The sequence below is a fragment of the Peromyscus maniculatus genome, chromosome 12 (assembly GCF_049852395.1).
Source record: "Peromyscus maniculatus bairdii isolate BWxNUB_F1_BW_parent chromosome 12, HU_Pman_BW_mat_3.1, whole genome shotgun sequence".
Taxonomy (NCBI): Eukaryota; Metazoa; Chordata; class Mammalia; order Rodentia; family Cricetidae; genus Peromyscus; species Peromyscus maniculatus.
This window is the reverse complement of record NC_134863.1, coordinates 20551648-20569695: the sequence shown is the minus strand read 5'-3', so window position 1 is coordinate 20569695 and position 18048 is coordinate 20551648. Positions and strand designations below refer to the sequence as shown.

Here is an 18048-nt window from a genome sequence, read left to right as displayed (position 1 = left end):
AAAGGGTATCCACTAGTCACATGACTTTAAAGTCATCTGTGTGTGATGAATACCCAGTTTGTAGCTATAGATGAGATGATTATCTGGAGCTTTGGAAGGAAGCATCCAGCTTTGCATATTTAATGGAGCCCACACATAACATGCTCAAGCCAACCTCTTAATTCTGCCAGACCTAATTATGTGAACTGTGTGAACCTACTGAGTAGCATGTTTGTGCTACTTAGTGCTCCAGGCCTTTGGGCAGTCCATGAGATAGCATTGTTATCTTCCTAGTCGTTCAAATGAAAGGCCTGTAGTCATTCTGGCTTTTTTCTTTTTCTTTTTTTACCCTGTATGCCTAATACATATGACATCCCTGTAGTGGATTGAATAGGAATGGACCCCATAGGCTTGTATATTTGAATACTTGGTCATCAGAAAGTGACACTACTTGAGAGGGATTAGGAGGCGTGGCCCTCTTACAGCAAGTGTGTCACTGGGGGTGGGCTTTGGGTTTTCAAAAGCCCCAGCGAGGCCCAGTGTCTTTCTCTTGCTGCTCCTTTTGGACCAGGATGTAGAACTCTTAGCCACCTCTCTAATACCATGTCTGCCTGCATGCTGCCATACTGCCCGCCATGATGATAATGGACTAGCCCTCTGAAATTGTAAGAAAGCCCCAGTTAAATGCTTTTCTTTATAAGAGCTGCTGTGGTCATAGTGTCTTTTCACAGCAGTAAACAGAGACTAAGACAGTCCCAATTAGGTCTGTCTCCAGCCAAGTACATCCCGATTCCCTCCCTACCTCTCTCACCTCTTTTGTTGGGTGGGCTGTACCAGGCATGTGCAAGCCATGTTCGCCTACTCATAGGAGTGTTAAGGATTTGAACCCAGGTCATCTTATTTTAGCAGCAAGTGCTCTTACACACTGAACTAGCTTCCTACTTCCTTAATGATTCTTTTAACATCATTTATCATATTTCCTGTGACATTATTCCTTTTGGCTTCTTTTAATAATTTCTATAGTTTTGTTGACGGTCTCATTTCATTTAACTACTGTTTTCCTTAAATTTTTGTTCATGGTTTCAATTAGTCCTTTTTAAAATAACAATGTTTTCATGTGTTTTTATCTTATATGTATGGGTGTTGCTACATTAACATCTGTGCATAATGTGTATGCAGTGCCTTCAGATGCCAGAAGAGGGCATCTGATCCTCTGGAGCCACCATGTGGTTGCTGGGTATTGAACTTGGGTCCTCTGGAAGACCAACCAGTGTTCTTAACCACTGAGCCATCTCTCCAGCCCCTTCATTTAATTTTAAAGAATATATACAACAGCTATTAGAAAGTATTTACATATAAAATCTAATGTGTGGGATTCTTTGATGTCCTTTAGCTTATTTTGTTCTGAGCATTATTGTGTATATAGTAACTGGGTATAAGATTAAGCTCCTTTTCTAGGTTTGATAGTTTTGTTTTGCTAGTCATCCATTTATTACTGACTTTCCAAAATTGTATTTGCAAAGTCATATCACTGTGATCAGAGGCCACTAACATCTCTGTTTCTTTAGCTCATGTTTTGACAGAGGCATCTTTGAACTCTAGCAGTTAAAAAATAAATGAGCAAACCAGCTTCCTCAGCTTTTGCAGGTTGAATCTTGCTGTCATGTGTACTCAGCACTTGACAGACCCACACCGAGTCTAGAGACCATGCAGGGCTGTGAGCTTTGTGTCTGTAAGCATGAACCGAGCATCAGGCATGTGTCTAGCTTTAGTATCCCAAAGCATACACAGATGCCGCTGAATGCTCCGATTTCTCCAAGGTTCTTCAGCTTTCAGTGGTTATATTAGGCCTATTACATCCCTTATCTTTTGTAGAGACCATCTTGAGATGTTACCTTATAGTATTTTCAAGTGCTGCATGTCAGTTTGTTTTTATTTTTGCCCTGAATGAATTTCATATTAGGAGTCTCATATTAAATGAATTGGAGATGAGAATCTGCAATCATTTCTTCAGGTAGTTGCCAGATACATTACGGCAGATCTGCACATGAACCTGTGGGTAAAGTCTGCTGTACAGCTCCTGTGACTAGGGACCAGAGAGCATCTCAGGAAATGCAGGGTACCGTCTTCAAGACTGATCCCCAGCTGGTGAAGGAGTGGGGCAGGTGCATGTAGACATGTGACAAAACTCTGCTGTAATTTTAGTGAGGCGGCTCTGTGGGTAAGAGCACTCGCTCCCAAGCCCGATAACCTGAGACCCATCCCTGGAACCCACATGGTGGAAGAAGAAAATGATGTTAAAGTTATCTCCTACCTCACACACACACACACACACACACACACACACACACACACACACACACATCAGGGTGTGTGCTTGTGGGCACACAAACAATAAACAAACAAATAATAATAAAATAATGAATGAATGGATGAACATAAAACATTTTTTTTAAAGAGTTGAAAAATCCTTACCATTTTGTTAGGCCTTTTTTTCTTAATTCATTCTCTGCTTTACTGATATAGACTTCTTTGTATTTTCCAGAGCTCTGGCAAAGATTGGTTTGGATGGTTTTGCATATTTTTCAGTGTTCCTCTGGGGAGATGGGAGCTTTCAGTGTGCCTTCTCCATTTTCCTGATGCCATTAAACACTGGGAAGCATTTCTTCACCGTGATTGTGTTACAGACTAAACTTGATATTGATGTCGTGACGAATATTGTTCTGGAATTTTAATTGCTTTGATTAGGATAAATTTCCCAAAGTGGAAATCAAAAATGAAATGTTTTCCCATTTTCATATTTATTTCTTTGTTGGCACTGAAGCTTTGTCTCAATTCACATTCCTACAAAATTCACTAAAGAGTGCATGCTATCATTCTTTCTTATCATTTAATAGTTTTTGCCAACTTAATCGTCCAAACCTCCCCCCCAAAACAAACAAACAAACAAACAAAAAACCAGGCATCTTGTGACTGTCCTGTGTCTGCTCTTTTGAAAACTTCCTCATGACTTGTATTTGGAACCGTTAACTGCTTTGTTCTCCCAGTTTATAATGCTCTTGAAGTTGTCTATTTCTTTAGATATTTGCACCAGAGAAGTTATATCATTCTTTTATTTCAGGTTATTACTTCTCTAACAATTTTGTACCACATTTATGTATTTATTTTCTTATTTATATATGTATGGGTGTTTTGCCTGCATGTATGTCTATGTACCATATGTGTGCCTGGTGCCTGCAGAAGCCAGAAAAGGGCATTGGACCCCCTGGAAGTGGATTTACAGATGATTGTGAGCCACCATGTGGGTGTTGGGAATTGAACCCAGGTCCTTTGGAAGAGCAGCCAGTGCTTGTAATTGCTGAGCCACCTCTCCAACCTCAGTTATTATTATTATTATTTTTATCACATTCACCCCCTCATCAAACTCCTCCCAGTTCACTTTCCTTCCTTCCCACCCAACTTTGTGTCCAAAACAAACAAACAAACAAACAAACAAACAAACAAACAAACAAACAAACCAACAAACCTATCCCAATGATTTTAGCTGCACTAATATTCTTGTATGTGTGGCCTTCCATTGGAGTGTGGATGCCTTAATTGGGGATACATGCTTAAGAAAACTACTCCCAGTTGCCAGTAGCTCCTTAGCCAGGGGCAGGACTTTATGCCCAGCTCCCCTTCCCATGCTGGGATTTGGTCTGGCTTGCACTTGCACAGATCTTGTGCATGCTGTCCCAGCTGCTGTGAGGTCACACGTGCAGCCGCCCTCTGTGTCCAGGAGACACTGTTGCCATCGAGGGCCTCTTACTTACATTCTTTCGGGCCCGTCTTTGCAAAGGTCCCAGAGTTTGGGGAGAACGGGTTGTGATACAGGTGTCCCGTTTAGGACCGAGCGCTCCACAGTCTCATATCCTCTGCTCTGATCAGCTATAGGTCTCTGGGTCAAACACCATCTGCTGCAAGTAGAGGCTTCTCAGGCTGAGGGTTGTCAGGTGCATCGATCCTACCACTCTTACTGCTAAGAATGCATCATTTTCCTGCCCTCGTGCATGTAAACCTTGGATTTCTTTTGTAGTGAATCTGAACGGTGCCAACCCCAAGCTAGTGCCTTTCAGGCCTGCCGGGAGGCTGATCTCCCCACCTCTGCTGCTCTCCGTTATCATCAACATCCTTCTCAGTTTGGCCATGCACATCGTGGGCTTCGTCCTTGTGCGGAAGCAGCCTTGGTACCTCATGGAGTTGCACAGGTATCGGTGTGTCCCCGAATCCAGCTTCTGGAAGTGTGATTTCTGTCAAACCTCATCTGCCCTGCATGAAGGGAACCAACTGGGTCTTCACCTACCCAGAGTTTCAGTTCCTTTAAGGGAACTTTTGGGAAAATTTCCAACAATTGTCTGTGCTTTTATCACACACCATTGACTGTTGTTTAATAGTGAGGGTGGCTGGAGGTCATAACTCTCCTGGTTTGTCCTAGTTTAAGGAGCCCAGCTTAAGCCATGTCTGGTGAAATGATCAAAATCTTTTCCTTTCAAAATTGTCCCTTTCAATGATAAAGTATATGTCACCCTCTGTATGACTTAGGAGTTCTTAAATCTCCTAAGGGAAGAATCACAATTTACTCATCTCCCCCATCCCCTGTATCCTTAATACATACGATGGATGCACAGCTTAATGAGCAAGTAGACAGTTGAATCTACCTATGTATATCTATTTACCTATTCAAACAGACAAGAGTATACATCTCTCTGCCCTTATTTTTCCTTTATTTTTTGTGTCTTTTTTTTTTTTAACCACAATGGAGACAACTATGAAATATGGGACGTTTGCTCCAGACACCATTTGCCACGGCGGCCAGCAGATGCAAATGTGTTCTGAGGACTCCGTGGTTTTTTTGGTTTCCTTTACAGTGCCTGCACAGTGAGAAATGAGAGCATCTCAGCCATCACCACGTCTCCAAATGTTCCTGAGAAAAACAGAAGTCACAGCCCCTTTTCGAGTTTTGAGAATACTACTATATGGTTTTTGGGAACCATCAACTGCATCATCGTGGCCCTCGTATTCTCCAAAGGAAAACCGTTTAGGCAGCCTACCTATACAAACTGTGAGTCACACTGCCTGGCAGCCCTGTGATGATTTGACCACCACTGATCTTTAGAACACGCATGCTCAGGTCACTCAGGAACCAATCGCACAGCTGAATTTCAACTAGAGTCCCCCCACTTCCACTCCAGAGCTCCAAAAGTTCTGGCGCCTCATTACCGGCCCCTCTCTCTCTTCCCATCCAAGAGCGGCTTTCTCTTTTCATCCTATCGCTCCACCGGAAGTTGTCTTGAGTGATTTCTCTTGGGATCGTCTAAGTTGGGAAGATCGATGCAAAGACCAATCTTTACTTGTCAGTGTCTGTCCGGATTCATGCTAGGGACACAAGAAGGGGCACAGCCCTCAGCCGGGATGGCATTGTGTGGTGGCAGACTCGGAGTAGGTCCAGCCTGGAGGAAGCTCATTATACAGCACTGGGGACACCCTTGGCTGGAGGAAATTGGGACAGAGAGGTTGTTCAGGAGAAGTGGGTGCCCTAATTCATTTCTGAGACATGTATTTGTATGTTAGCATTAACCCTCTAATTTAAAAAATTCAGGAGCACAAGTTGAAGGATCAATGTCCTCATACAAAATTGTCCCAGGAAAAGTATTTTATCTTTTTCCTCATTGGGATGAAGAAGCAGTTGAATGCTTATCTTTATACAATCACAATTTAAGATTTCATGTATTTATGGCATTCCTGGTTTTCCAGAAATGGATTTGAAGCAGATGACTTGTCTTAAAGCCACCTACTTGAATGTCTTTAAAGCACTCATTGAAAGGGCATTTTATCATTGCTATTCTCTATATATTTACCACCTGCACTAATTGGAACACAACATACATATAAAAAAGGTCCCCCATCAAGGACATGCATAGAAATTATGGAGGTGAGACCCACTGCATAGACATGAGTGCTTTCATTCATTATGCTGTATTTGGATGCAGAAGTCAAGTAAATGTAATCAGTGTTAACCTAGAATATATCAGTCAATAGACTCGTGCTTCACACTGCAACTTCCCAAAATGATAGCCTGTGTTCTTGTTTCCTCAGATATATTTGTCCTTGTACTGATTATGCAGATGGGCGTATGTCTTTTCATTCTATTTGCGGATATTCCAGAGTTGCATAGGCGTTTGGACGTAAGTATCTTCTCCGGAATTATGGTGTCATGTATTTTTGTCACTGGCTTCTGAAAGCAGGTCACTGTTGGAACTGACATGGACTTCCGACACCGGTTATGTACTTTGGAACTGGCAAAGTTTGAAAGAATGCTAAACTATATCTAATTTTTACTTAAGCTAATCAGGAAATAAAATTCCATCAAGTGTTGATTCTGATAGTAGAGATAGCCTTCGAAAAATATTGAACCATTTTTTTTCATTGAAAACAAAATCCCCTGTAAGACTGGTAAAAATTTTACTTATATATTTTCTCTTTCAAATGCCATTTGAAGAAATTTTGCCTGCAACCATTTAGGTTAATTCTCAAATCTGTACTTACTTTGAAAAATCATGCTTTTCTGTATGTTCATAGTTATATCTGAAAGGGTGCTTTCAAAGAAGCTTGTTCCTGTATCTGAAGCTCTCTCTTACATTTGAAAAAAAAATGTAACCAAGACAACTTTGAAATCCTACAAGATACCATAATCTTACCTACTCAAGCTAGGAAAATCTGGCACTCTGCAATAATAAAGGAGGGAATATTTTGGTCTGGCAAGAGCTTGTGTTGAATCCATGACAGTGGGACTACAAAGGATGCTGAAGAGAGGCACTGTCCAGTTTAAAACCAAGCCTTCTTGTCTCATAAACATGGATCTATTTTAAAATATGTGGAATATTCAGGGAAAAAATGATAACACTATCTGTTATCTTTCCATCTTTTAAAATTCATGTATTGTAAATGGGTTTTGCCTCAAACTTATAAAGTTTATTATGAATTGAAGCATGTTGTTTCACAACCTAGATTTTTTAAAAAATGAGTAATATATTCACATGGTTTAAAATTGTTTTTAAAATGTAAATACTCTAAAATATCCTTTCCAACCTAGCTTCCTTCTGGAGGCAATGCATGGTATCAGTTTTTTTTTACATATATTCACACTTTATTTTCTATATATGCAGAGAAGTACATGTATTTCTTATGTGTATGAATATTCTTCCACATTTTAACACAATGGTAGCAAACTATTCTGTTTGTCAGTATTCTGAGATGTTGATATCAAAGAGGGATGTGTTAATCAAGAAATTCACTGTAGAAGATATCTGTGGGAAAAAAGGGTAGAAGCCAGGGAAGACAAGGAGAGGCATCACACTGACATGAAGACCCCGAGAAGAGTCTTGGTGTGACTGTAATGACTTAAGGATTAAGCTGAGGTTGTTCATCAGGAATGTCTGGCATCTTACAGGAGAGAGTCTCAAGAGAATCCATGCCATCCTCATTTGCTGGCCCTGAGTAGGCCATGGGAAGTACAGTGTTGGAGTGGAAGTTGTGGTAGATTTTGAGTATAGTGTTTGGGTTGCCAATATTTATCTTCCCATCAGCGGGAGATGTGAATGGAACATTTTCATAGCTGTGTGTATTTATCTTCCCATCAGCAGGAGAGCCGAATGGAATATTTTCATGGCTGCTATAACCACATACACAGTCCTGTATCTTATTTCTTTCATGTAACAGTGCATTTTGGTAATTATGTCATGCTAGCACATAAATCTCCATTGTTTTAAGTGATAACATAATATTTTATTACATATACATATGCATATTTCATGATATAGATTGTATATGTATTGTAATTTTATGTGCAGTCCTATTTTAATTAATATGTAACTGTTTCTAAGTTGTTACCCTTACAAAGACGCAGTAAAAGAACCATGTACATATCTTTTTTAGTCATGTACAAGTATATGTCAGGAGTAAATTCCTAGAAGTGGATTTAAAATAATAATCTTGAGAACATTGTTCTCCATAGGATTGCATCAGCTTTTACTCCCATCAGCATATGAGGCATTGTATAAGACATGTAATACATAGCAGAGTGTACTTTGCTTATCCATCCATCCAACCACCCATCCATCCATCCATCCATCCATCCATCCATCCATCCATCCTTTCTTCCATCCTTCCTTCCTTCCATCCATCTACCTACCCATCCATCCACCCACCCATCCACCCATCCACCCACCCATCCAACCATCCATCCACTCATCCATCCATCCATCCATCCATCCATCCATCCATCCATCCATCCATCCAACCTTCCTTCCTTCCTTCCTTCCTTCCTTCCTTCCTTCCTTCCTTCCTTCCTTCCTTCCATCCATCTACCTACCCATCTATCCACCCACCCATCCACCCACCCATCCACCCATCCACCCACCCATCCACTCACCCATCCACCCACTCACCCATCTACCCACCCACCCACCTATCCATCCATCCATCCATCCATCCATCCATCCATCCATCCATCCATCCATTAGTTCATTCTCACACTTATATATCAAGAACTGTGCCTGAAGAGGGGTTGGAAGAAGGCAGAGGAAGTGTGGAGAGAGCTTGATTTCAGCTCCACGTGCTCCTTTGGCAAGTACCCTTGTAAGACCACAGGCTGTGACGCCATAGACACAGTCTCAAGAGAGCATCCCTGACCTGGTACTCCAAAGCAGGACTTGAATGAAGAGAAACATTTCACCAGAAGGCAGAAGGCCACCCTGTCCACAGTGGAGGTCCACACATATATCCTCAGAGATGCCTGGGAATAAAGTCACATTCCTGCATTCCCTCTTCAAAACAACACAAAGCAATCAGATAAAAAGGGTTTGCTATTATTTATTTTCACTGCAAAGTGACCAAAATTAGAAAATGTAGAAATTTTAGATAAAAAAGAAATACTAAGGGAGAAAGAAAAGAAAGGAAAAAACCCAGTCACAATCCTCAAATAATTAAGTATTAGTTTTCCACACTTAAAGTTTTTATGTATATGTGTATGTACAAGCATATGTATGCAATATGTACTATATACATGTGCCATTTATATTCTAGATTTATTTAATCTGTGCATGTCTGTGTGCAAGTGTGTGAATTTGTGCAAATACATGAGGGTGTCATGGAGGCCAGAATTGGGTGTCAGTCCACCTGGAGCTTGGGTTATAGGTAATTGTGAGCCCACCTGATAATGTGGGTATTGGGAACTGAGCTGTTGAGCCTCCAAAAGAACACAAGTTATCTAACCCCCCAGCTACACTTGTGTGTGTGTGTGTGTGTGTGTGTGTGTGTGTGTGTGTTTCCACTGTGGTTTATAGCTTACACAAATGCCCCGTGTGAACATGGTAACTTTTCCAGCACATGTGTTCTGAGACTAACTGTCCTTTGTCTCTTCTGCCAGCTGCTCTGCACTCCTGTCCTGTGGAGAGTCTACATTCTCATCATGATCAGCTCCAACTTTATTGTGTCCTTTGCTGTGGAGGTGAGTGCCCCTAGGCTAGGTGTTGTGTGTGTGGGAGTGGGGCCCAGTTCTTCAGGAGCTTGAGAATGAAACAACTTCAATGTGCAAAGGCTCAACACTGTGATGGTCCTTCCTTTACTCCATGGGCAAAGGCGTGGGACAATGTGCACACACATCATCAGGCGGCTCACAACCACCTGTAATCCAAGCTCCAGGTGAACTGACACCCAATTCTGGCCTCCATGATACCCCCACGTATTTGTCCAAATTCACACGCTGATACACAGACACGCACAGATTAAATAATTCTAGAATATAAATGGCATGTGTATAGTGTATATAGGACAATGTGCAGTTTGCTTTTCTCTGATGAAGAAGCAAGCATTTGGTCTTCTCATCTGTGAAGTGTGGCGGGGAGGATGTAGTCATGATCCTTGAGGTTCTAGTCATTCTTCATATTCCCCAGTACAGGCACAAACAGAATGATTCACATTTAAAATTGAGATATGATTTGTGCACTATAAAACTCACCATTTTAAGGTAAACAGTTCAATGTTTTTAGTATAGTCGCTGAGTGTTCAATCATCAACATTACCTTAGTTCCAAAACCCGTTCTTTCCCCCCAAAGAAATCATGCAACCCATTAGCAATTGATTTCCATTCCATTTCTCTCCTTGACAACCACAAAAACACTCTTTGTCTCTGTGGATTTTTCTATTTGGGAAATTTCAGGTAAATAAAATAATTTCGTACATAGTTTTATTTTTTGTTTTGTCTTCTGTGCTGAATACTAACCCACAGTCTTATACATGCTAGGTAAGCACTCTACCAGTGAGCCATTCCCACAATTTTGTTTGTTTGTTTATTTATTTTTATGTATGTATGTATGTATGTATGTATGTATTTTTGGTTTTTCGAGACAGGGTTTCTCTGTGTAGTTTTGAGCCTGTCCTGGAACTCGCTTTGTAGACCAGGCTGGCCTCGAACTCACAGAGATCTGCCTGGCTCTGCCTCCCGGGTGCTGGGATTAAAGGTGTGCGCCGCCGCCACTGCCGCCACCACCACCCGACTTGTTTGTTTATTTTTAAGGACAGGGTCTTACAATATAACCCAGGCTGGTTAGAATCCCCAGTCTTCCTGCCTCTGCCTATTGAGTTTGGAATTGTAGGTGTGCTCCATTTTGCTTCAGAGGTATGGGCCTTTTTGTGTCTAGCTTCTTGCATTTAACAGCTTGTATTGTTCCCAGCTGTGATGGGAAACTAGCCTCACAGGGAGCTCTCACAGCTTTCTTTCTACAGTTCACATTTGCTCCGTTTTCTTAGTGAAAAGAGCAGGTACCCACTTTTATCTCTAACTGTTTCACTCTCTCTTCTCTCAGTGATTATCAGACATAATCTCCCTTCTTCAAAGCCTGGTATTGGAAGGTGGTACCTAATGAAGGCATCTGTAGAGAAGAGAAATGTGGAGTTCTATCTGTCTCCATTTTTTTCTCTGAACTGTAGAACTATTGTGTTCCAGCAACTGAGGTATTTACAGTGGGCTGTGGGTTCCTTACAACCTGACTTCCCAGCCAGTGCTGTGAGGACAGAATCTCTGGGAACATTCCACCCTGTGCAGAGCAAAGACCACCATAGTGGTCAGTGGAAGAACAGAGCCCCGAATCAGGGCACTGGACCCTCTCTCTGGAGGATAAACCAGGTTATGCCACAACAGAGCGGGCACCACACTCATCTGGCAGGCTTGGCAAAATGGGAAGCACAGATTATCAACCCCCCCCTTTACTGTGTCTGGCTCAGTAGATGTGAGAGCCTGCACGTCCAACAGGTTGCGGAGTGATTCTACTGTGATGGGTCCTGGCAGCACACACTCAAAGCACTATGCCAAGCCATACATTCTCCAAAGCAACCAGATTCATGTGGGTGTCCTCAGATTGAGCTGCAGAAAGGGGGTTCCCACCATTGAAAGCAGAGTTTCTCAACCTTCCTAATGCTGGGACACTTTAATATGGTTCCTTATGTTGTGGTGATCCCAACCATAAAATTATTTTATTGCTACTTCATAACTGTAATTTTGCTACTGTTATGAATTATAATGTGAATATCTGATATACTTTGGGAGCTCACAACCCACAGGTTGAGAACTGCTGTTTTTAAGGATACTCTCACATACATGTCTTGCTGATTGCTCTTTCCATTTGGAGCATATTTTTCCATATCTGCATATTGACATTCTGTTCCATCCTCTACAGCACAATTGCAGGACTGACCTCTTCATGAATCTTGCCTGACCCCTGGGTCTGCTAGGCAATTAACAAAACTCGCTAAGTGCAGCTTAACCAGCCAAGACCTTTACTGATTTGGGAACCAGGTTTGAGGGGGACACTTTAGGACTCTCACATACCAGAGGTCTGTACCTCTCGGCACCATCAACCTTCACTGTGTCTTTTCATGCTTCCTGCTCAGGTCTCTAGCCCAGTTGTGTGGAACATCTGTATATAGGCAGAAAACAGGGGAGGTTTTACTTCTTCAGATATGAATATACTACCAGGAAACAAGTTTTCCGATGGCACATCAGCTGATGTTTTCATTTGTCTCATTAGTTAGGGCTGTCTCCTTGTTATTCTGAGTAGAAAGGCATTCTGGGTAAGGGAATCCATGCTCGGACAGGTTGGCTTAGACAGTTGCTTCTCTTTCTTCCCCAGTTGGTATGTTTTCATCAAAGGGCACAGGCTCAGACAGTCAGTCCTTCTGGTGTGAATCCTGGTTCCAGCTCTTCGTTGATGCTTGACTTTGGGCAAATTATTCTATTTCATTGGGTTTGTTCCCTCTACTATAACATGTTACTAGTAACCATACCTTTCTTTATATACATACGGATGGAAATATGAGCAGTGAGAAACACAGAGTAAGTGTTGAATAGTCATAAACCTATCTGGACATGGTGGGGCTGCCTGTCTGTAATCCTAGAACTTGGGAAGCTGAGGTAGGAAGATCAAGAGTTTGAGGCTAGCCTGGGCTGTATAAAGAGATTCAGTCTCAGAAGTCCAAACCTAAACAAAGCAAGCAAAAATAAAAAAGAAACAAGGCCCCTCAAACACATCCAAAAACAAATACAAGAAAAACACAGTGTAAGCAAGAAGCCATCTTCATCTCTTGTGACACTCACCACTTCTTACTTTGTTTCTGTCGCTCTTTCAACCATGTCTTTATACACTTGTTCTTTCCACAACAGTTCACTGACCTTGTGACATATCCCAGGGTATTTCACCAGGAGAAAGATAACAGAGGGCGGGACTTGCCATCTACAGGCAGTGAGCAGACATATGCTAAAGTTAATTGTGCGTTCATGCCTTCTCTTGCCATTAAGCTCTGCTGGCAAGAACTTAGGTTAGTAGCTATTGCATTTAAAATTCTACATTTTATTGCATTTAATCCTGCAATCACTGCAGTGAAAATTCTAGTTGGGGCTAAGTAAGAGTCATTTAAATTAAATGTCAGCAATGACCTTGTTCATAACCAGCAGTTGGGATGGGTCACTGATACTCATAAGAGCAAGGCAACGTCTTTGGTTCTCATGTTGAGTGAGAGATGAAGATACACACATGTGTGTTTGCTATGGGCTGCCAGCAACTTCTATATTGAAAAATTAGACACTTGAGACACCTTTCCTATGACATTCAGTTGTTCACTAACCCCTTTCTCTGTGATCAGCAGGTGCTTAGAGATAGGGTAGAATTATTGAGTCTTTGATAGAGGACTATCATGATTGAGAAAGATGGAGGCTGTTTTCCTGCCTCATGTGGTGAATGAACCTAAGAGAGGAGATAAAGACTGTCATGGGCTCAGCAAGATGTCTTTCCTTTAAGTGACTCTGAATGTGTGCCAGAAAGTGCAAAGAAATGCACTTTAAAAACTCGGAGTTGGTACCAGTACCCCTGCCTTCTCCCAGCTCCAAGGAGAGCTACAGTGCTCCTGTTACGGGCAGGCAGACTAACAGGTTGGCCAGATGCTGAAGATGGCTCCCTGGGTCTTAATTCCTTCCAAGAGGCCTACCGGTGTTCAGAGGTAAAGACTCAGGCAAGCTATACTTCCTATCTTTACTGTGGACAATAAGACTAAAATAACAAAGATGGGCAGATTGTAGGAAAAGTACATCTCCCATAGTTCCTCATTAACTCAGTGCACAAAAGATACCCGGGATGGACATCAAAACCAGTTCTAATTTTGTCAGTTTGTTCTCCTTTTCTTTTATGAAAATATCTAAGATGCTCAACTTTTGGATGAACTATGATAAGATGGAACACACACACACACACACACACACACACACACACACACACACACACACACATTCTCATGAGCACACTCCTGAACCTCTCCTGTGATTTGGCTTATGACTAGTTTTCCTTAATGGAATACTACTTCATGGAATGAAATGGCAGTTCAAAGTGTTTGTAATAGATTTTTTTTTTGTATTTGTGTTTTGCCTGAATGTGCATCTGTACACCATGTGCATGGGATACCCAAGAAGGATAGAAGAGGACTTCAGGTCCTCTAGAACTCTAGCTACAGAAGGCTGTGACCTGCGGTGTTATGCTGGCAATTGAACTCTGGTCCTCTACCAGAGTTACTAGCAACTAGTGCTCTTAACTGCTGAGCTGTCTCTCCAGCCCCAAATGTTTTTTTGTGATGGATGCATCACTTTTATAATATTAAAAAGGCATTTCAGTGAAGGTGAAGGCAAGTTAGGCAGGGCCTTAGCACACAACCTTTAGTTAAAAGAGAAGTTCAGGGGGCTGGCAAGGGTGATAGCCCTGCCCTGCTCTGCCCCGCATTGTAAGGGCAGCTGTATAATCCTTACAGCACATACAAGGAAGGGATTATTATTTCTAGCTCAACCGGCTCAGGCTTATAGACTTCCTTCTTCAGTGCTGGGAGTTGGTCACAAGTGCCAGACTAATTACTTGGCCATAGTCTTACAGTTATGAAGTAAACCTATATTTCTCTAACCCCAATTCTGAGGCCTCTCTTTAAATTTCATTGGCCTGTGCTCCCAGTTGGCAATACCTTGCTGAAGTGTATCAAAGACACATCATGCAACTTCTCACACTTTTGGTTCTATGAGATGCTAAAACTTTTTTTTATAAAATGTCATTTTATAAGCATGAAGTTGGATGTAGTATGGTGTGAAATACAGTATTTGAATGATTTTAAATTTAATTTAGATGTGAGATTTCCAAGAACTGTCTTGGAGGTAGGCTGCTTCCAACTGAACTTCCAGGTTTTTGAAAACCCCTTCTTGTAACTGAGTTCCTTAAGTAGAAAAGTTTGAGAATCCAGCTGCAAAACTTCTTAAGATTTATTTAGGTCCCAGGCTTTTGTTAAGCTGGATCCAAGCAAACACTGAAAGAGTATCTGATTGTGATCTATGGAATTGGATAACTTAAATCACAAAATTGTTTATCTTTTATCTTACAGGAGACTATTATTGAAAACCGGGCGTTGTGGCTAGCCGTCAAGAGATGTTTTGGTTATCAATCAAAAAGCCAGTATCGGATATGGCAGAGGAATTTGGCAAATGACTCAAATTGGCCCCCACTAAACCAAACCTCCTGCTCTGACATGCAGGGGGTGTCCTACAGCAACCCTGTGTTTGAGAGCAACGAGGAACAACTTTGAAGGAGGGCGGTATCTAAACAGTCGTCAACATGAAGACAAAAAGGGCCAGTTTCAGAGACGTTGAAGCAATTTGACTCTTCGCACTATCAGTTGGAGTTTGTGGGGGCGGAGGGATAAACTACCAGTGCTTGGTGACACATTAAAGTCCATCTGCTTAAACAGAGTCTGTGCAGAACAGTGTCCCCAGAAGATGTCTTTCCTCCTGGCTTCTGGAGCTTCTGGTGGCTCCCATTGAACCGAGAATGGAGTAAGGTTTACAATGGGCCAAAAGACCAGCAGGTATCAGAGGGAAAATATATGTTAGGATAATTCTTTCTGAAAATAAACGAATCTAGGAAAGGTCACACACCGTGCATTCTGTAACATAGTAAGGGTCAGTGTCCAACAGCCACCTGATGGGAAAACTAACGCAAGAGAAGCATCATCTGATCTCCCTTCCCTGGTTCCAGACTCACAGCCTTCCTTCTCCGGTTGGCCTTCCTCTGCATATTTGCTACAACGACACACACTCCTTCATCTCAGTGACTCCTCATACTAGAGATTTTTCTCTTTCTGGGACAGCTGTCCCCAGGGTGGTGAGCACTTCAGAGTGACGTCTCTACCGTGGCAACACGGGGACTCTGTGTTCACTGGAGCGGGGGGGGGGGGGGACTGGAGACGACATGGGGAGGGTCCCTGTTTCACCCCCAGAGCAGCAGCTCTTCCCACCCCTACCCTCAGGCCATTAGCAGAGGCTTGGCCCAGGAGCTGGGGAGGGCTGTCGCTTGTACCCAGGATTAAAGAAGCCCTGTGACTAAGGAGGCCCCTGCTTAGAAGAGCTTCACCATAGTTTTAATACCGGGCTGTTTCCAGTTTGTAAATTTTTGTGCTAGAGTCCCCCCACTTTCAGGCCCCACAATGATAATACCGGTCTCGCTTGTGTTCTAGGGTCAAGGCAGGAGGGTATCAAAGGGCCTAAGTATTGGTTGCTCCCTGGCTGAATGAATGAACCCATGGGTCAGGGGCCCCTCATCTTCCTTACGCTCTGCTCTGCTGTTTTGGGGATGCCCCTACTTGTGTGTTCTGCGTTATATGTTGTCATTGAGCAAGCTGGGTCTTTCTGGCTTAAGACTGACCTGCTTCTAGAAAACAAAATTTTACCACCATGGACAACTGGATTGTACGGGATTGACTCAGCATAGAAAGCACCCGGATTTCTCTTAGGCCTGTGGGCAACATTGAACTTCAGGACAACATCCACACATAGTTTTTTTTTTTAATTTAAAAATTACGCTCATACAATGTATTTTGATCATTTTCCTCTCCTTCAACTCACCGCCAGCCCCCCAGACCTTCTCTACCTCTGGACCCATCCAACTTCTTTTTCTCTCTCTCAAACAAAAAATAGAAAGAATAGAAAAATAAAAAGAACAACAAACAGTAAAAAAAAAAAAAAAAAACAACCCAAACCAAACCAACAAACAAACCAAAAAAAAAAAAAAAAAAAACCCCAAACCCAAACAAAAGCAAAACAATGGTGATCTGGAGATACATGCCTTTAATGGAGGCAGACAGACCTCTGTGAGTTCAAGGTCAGCCTGGTTTACACAGTACACATAGAATTTTTAAAATAAGACAAAGTATCTATTGTAAGCATGAAATTCTTAATGAGTATTGTGAGAAGGGGTGAACATTCTGGCCCAGAAGATCTTCACTATTTATTTATAGCTCCTCAAAGTATTCCTCTCCCCACTGAGCTCTTGTGAGAGTTTGGGATCCTATAACTGCAGATGATTTGGGGGACATCGTGTCTCCTAGCCAGAGGAGACCTCATTGCTTCTACTTTTCAAATAGGGCATGTAGAAAAGTCCCCGTCCCAAGGCTGCGGGCTCATTATCCCCCTTGATCCTGAAGGAAATATTTTCTTTTGCTTCTCCACCGATATGGCAGCTCGGGCAGTCTTTATAGATTGACAGATTTTCTCATGTTCCAAAAGAGAGGGTGAGTGCCTCTGGAGGTCTACAATGTAATCATGAAGAAGGATATCACAGACAGTCCATGCTTAGATGATTTCACTGCCAAGGGCTTTCCTTCCCACTAACTGGTTGAGTTCGTACAGTTCTGGGACTCCACAAGGAAGGGCTTACCATCCCCACCAAACAAGAGAAGAGAAGAGACCCAGGCCTCACACAGATCTCCTGAATAAGCCACATGCTGCTGCTTAGCAGCTCCCAATTGCAAGACCCCCGAAGAGCAGGGTGGTGTTCAGTGTGACCTCACTGTCAGGCAGGAAATGGGCTTCTTACTCACAGGTTGAAGCAAGCCTTTAGTAATAACAGACCTCTGTTTAAATGAATGCCAGGCCCAAATTAGATATATAAATATATAAAATAAAAGCAAAAAATATAAGCATTTGTTGGTCTTTCTGAACTTTGAGTTGCTCTTGCCTTGGTCCTCAGAGGTTCCATTGAAAGCAATTTATAAATGGAAGCATGGAGTTGGCTAAGCGGCTGGTTCTTCACTAGTTACCCACTCTTAAAAGCCATTGCCAAGGGACTCAATTTGAAGGCTATTTTTGGGACATCTTAGAAGCAGTGACTGAAAGAGGAAGGTAAGGTCAGCCTGGGGAAAGCCCCGAAACTAGGGGAGTTGCACTTAAGTATTTGAAGAGTTATCATCCAAGGGAAGGACAGGACTGTGCTGAGCAGGCAGATGAAGAGGAGGGGATGAAGAACACACAGGGATAACTTCAGGCTAACAATGACCATTGCCCTCAGGGCTAGCACACAGCCTGAACTCCGTGACATCAGAGATGCAAGGGACTTTTTCAAGAGTGAAAAGAGAAGGAAGTCACAGGTCTTAGTGTGGGTTCTGTTGCTGTGAAGA

General features: G+C 42.3%; 1 protein-coding gene across 6 annotated transcripts in view; it reads left to right on the top strand.

Annotated features, from left to right (window-relative positions):
• Atp13a4 (ATPase 13A4) overlaps nucleotides 1-15527 on the top strand; it is a 125116-nt gene extending 109589 nt beyond the window's left edge. For 5 of the 6 annotated variants that reach the window (XM_042259132.2, XM_006974469.4, XM_042259131.2 and 2 more), the window contains 5 exons: nucleotides 4055-4226; nucleotides 4887-5080; nucleotides 6115-6203; nucleotides 9446-9526; nucleotides 14983-15527. In XM_042259132.2, coding sequence (XP_042115066.1) covers nucleotides 4055-4226; nucleotides 4887-5080; nucleotides 6115-6203; nucleotides 9446-9526; nucleotides 14983-15183 — 737 coding nt within the window. In that variant the 3' untranslated portion in view covers nucleotides 15184-15527. The remainder of the gene's footprint in view (nucleotides 1-4054; nucleotides 4227-4886; nucleotides 5081-6114; nucleotides 6204-9445; nucleotides 9527-14982) is intronic. The other variant, XR_013043704.1, reaches the window with a different exon arrangement.
• Nucleotides 15528-18048: the final 2521 nt, after the last annotated feature.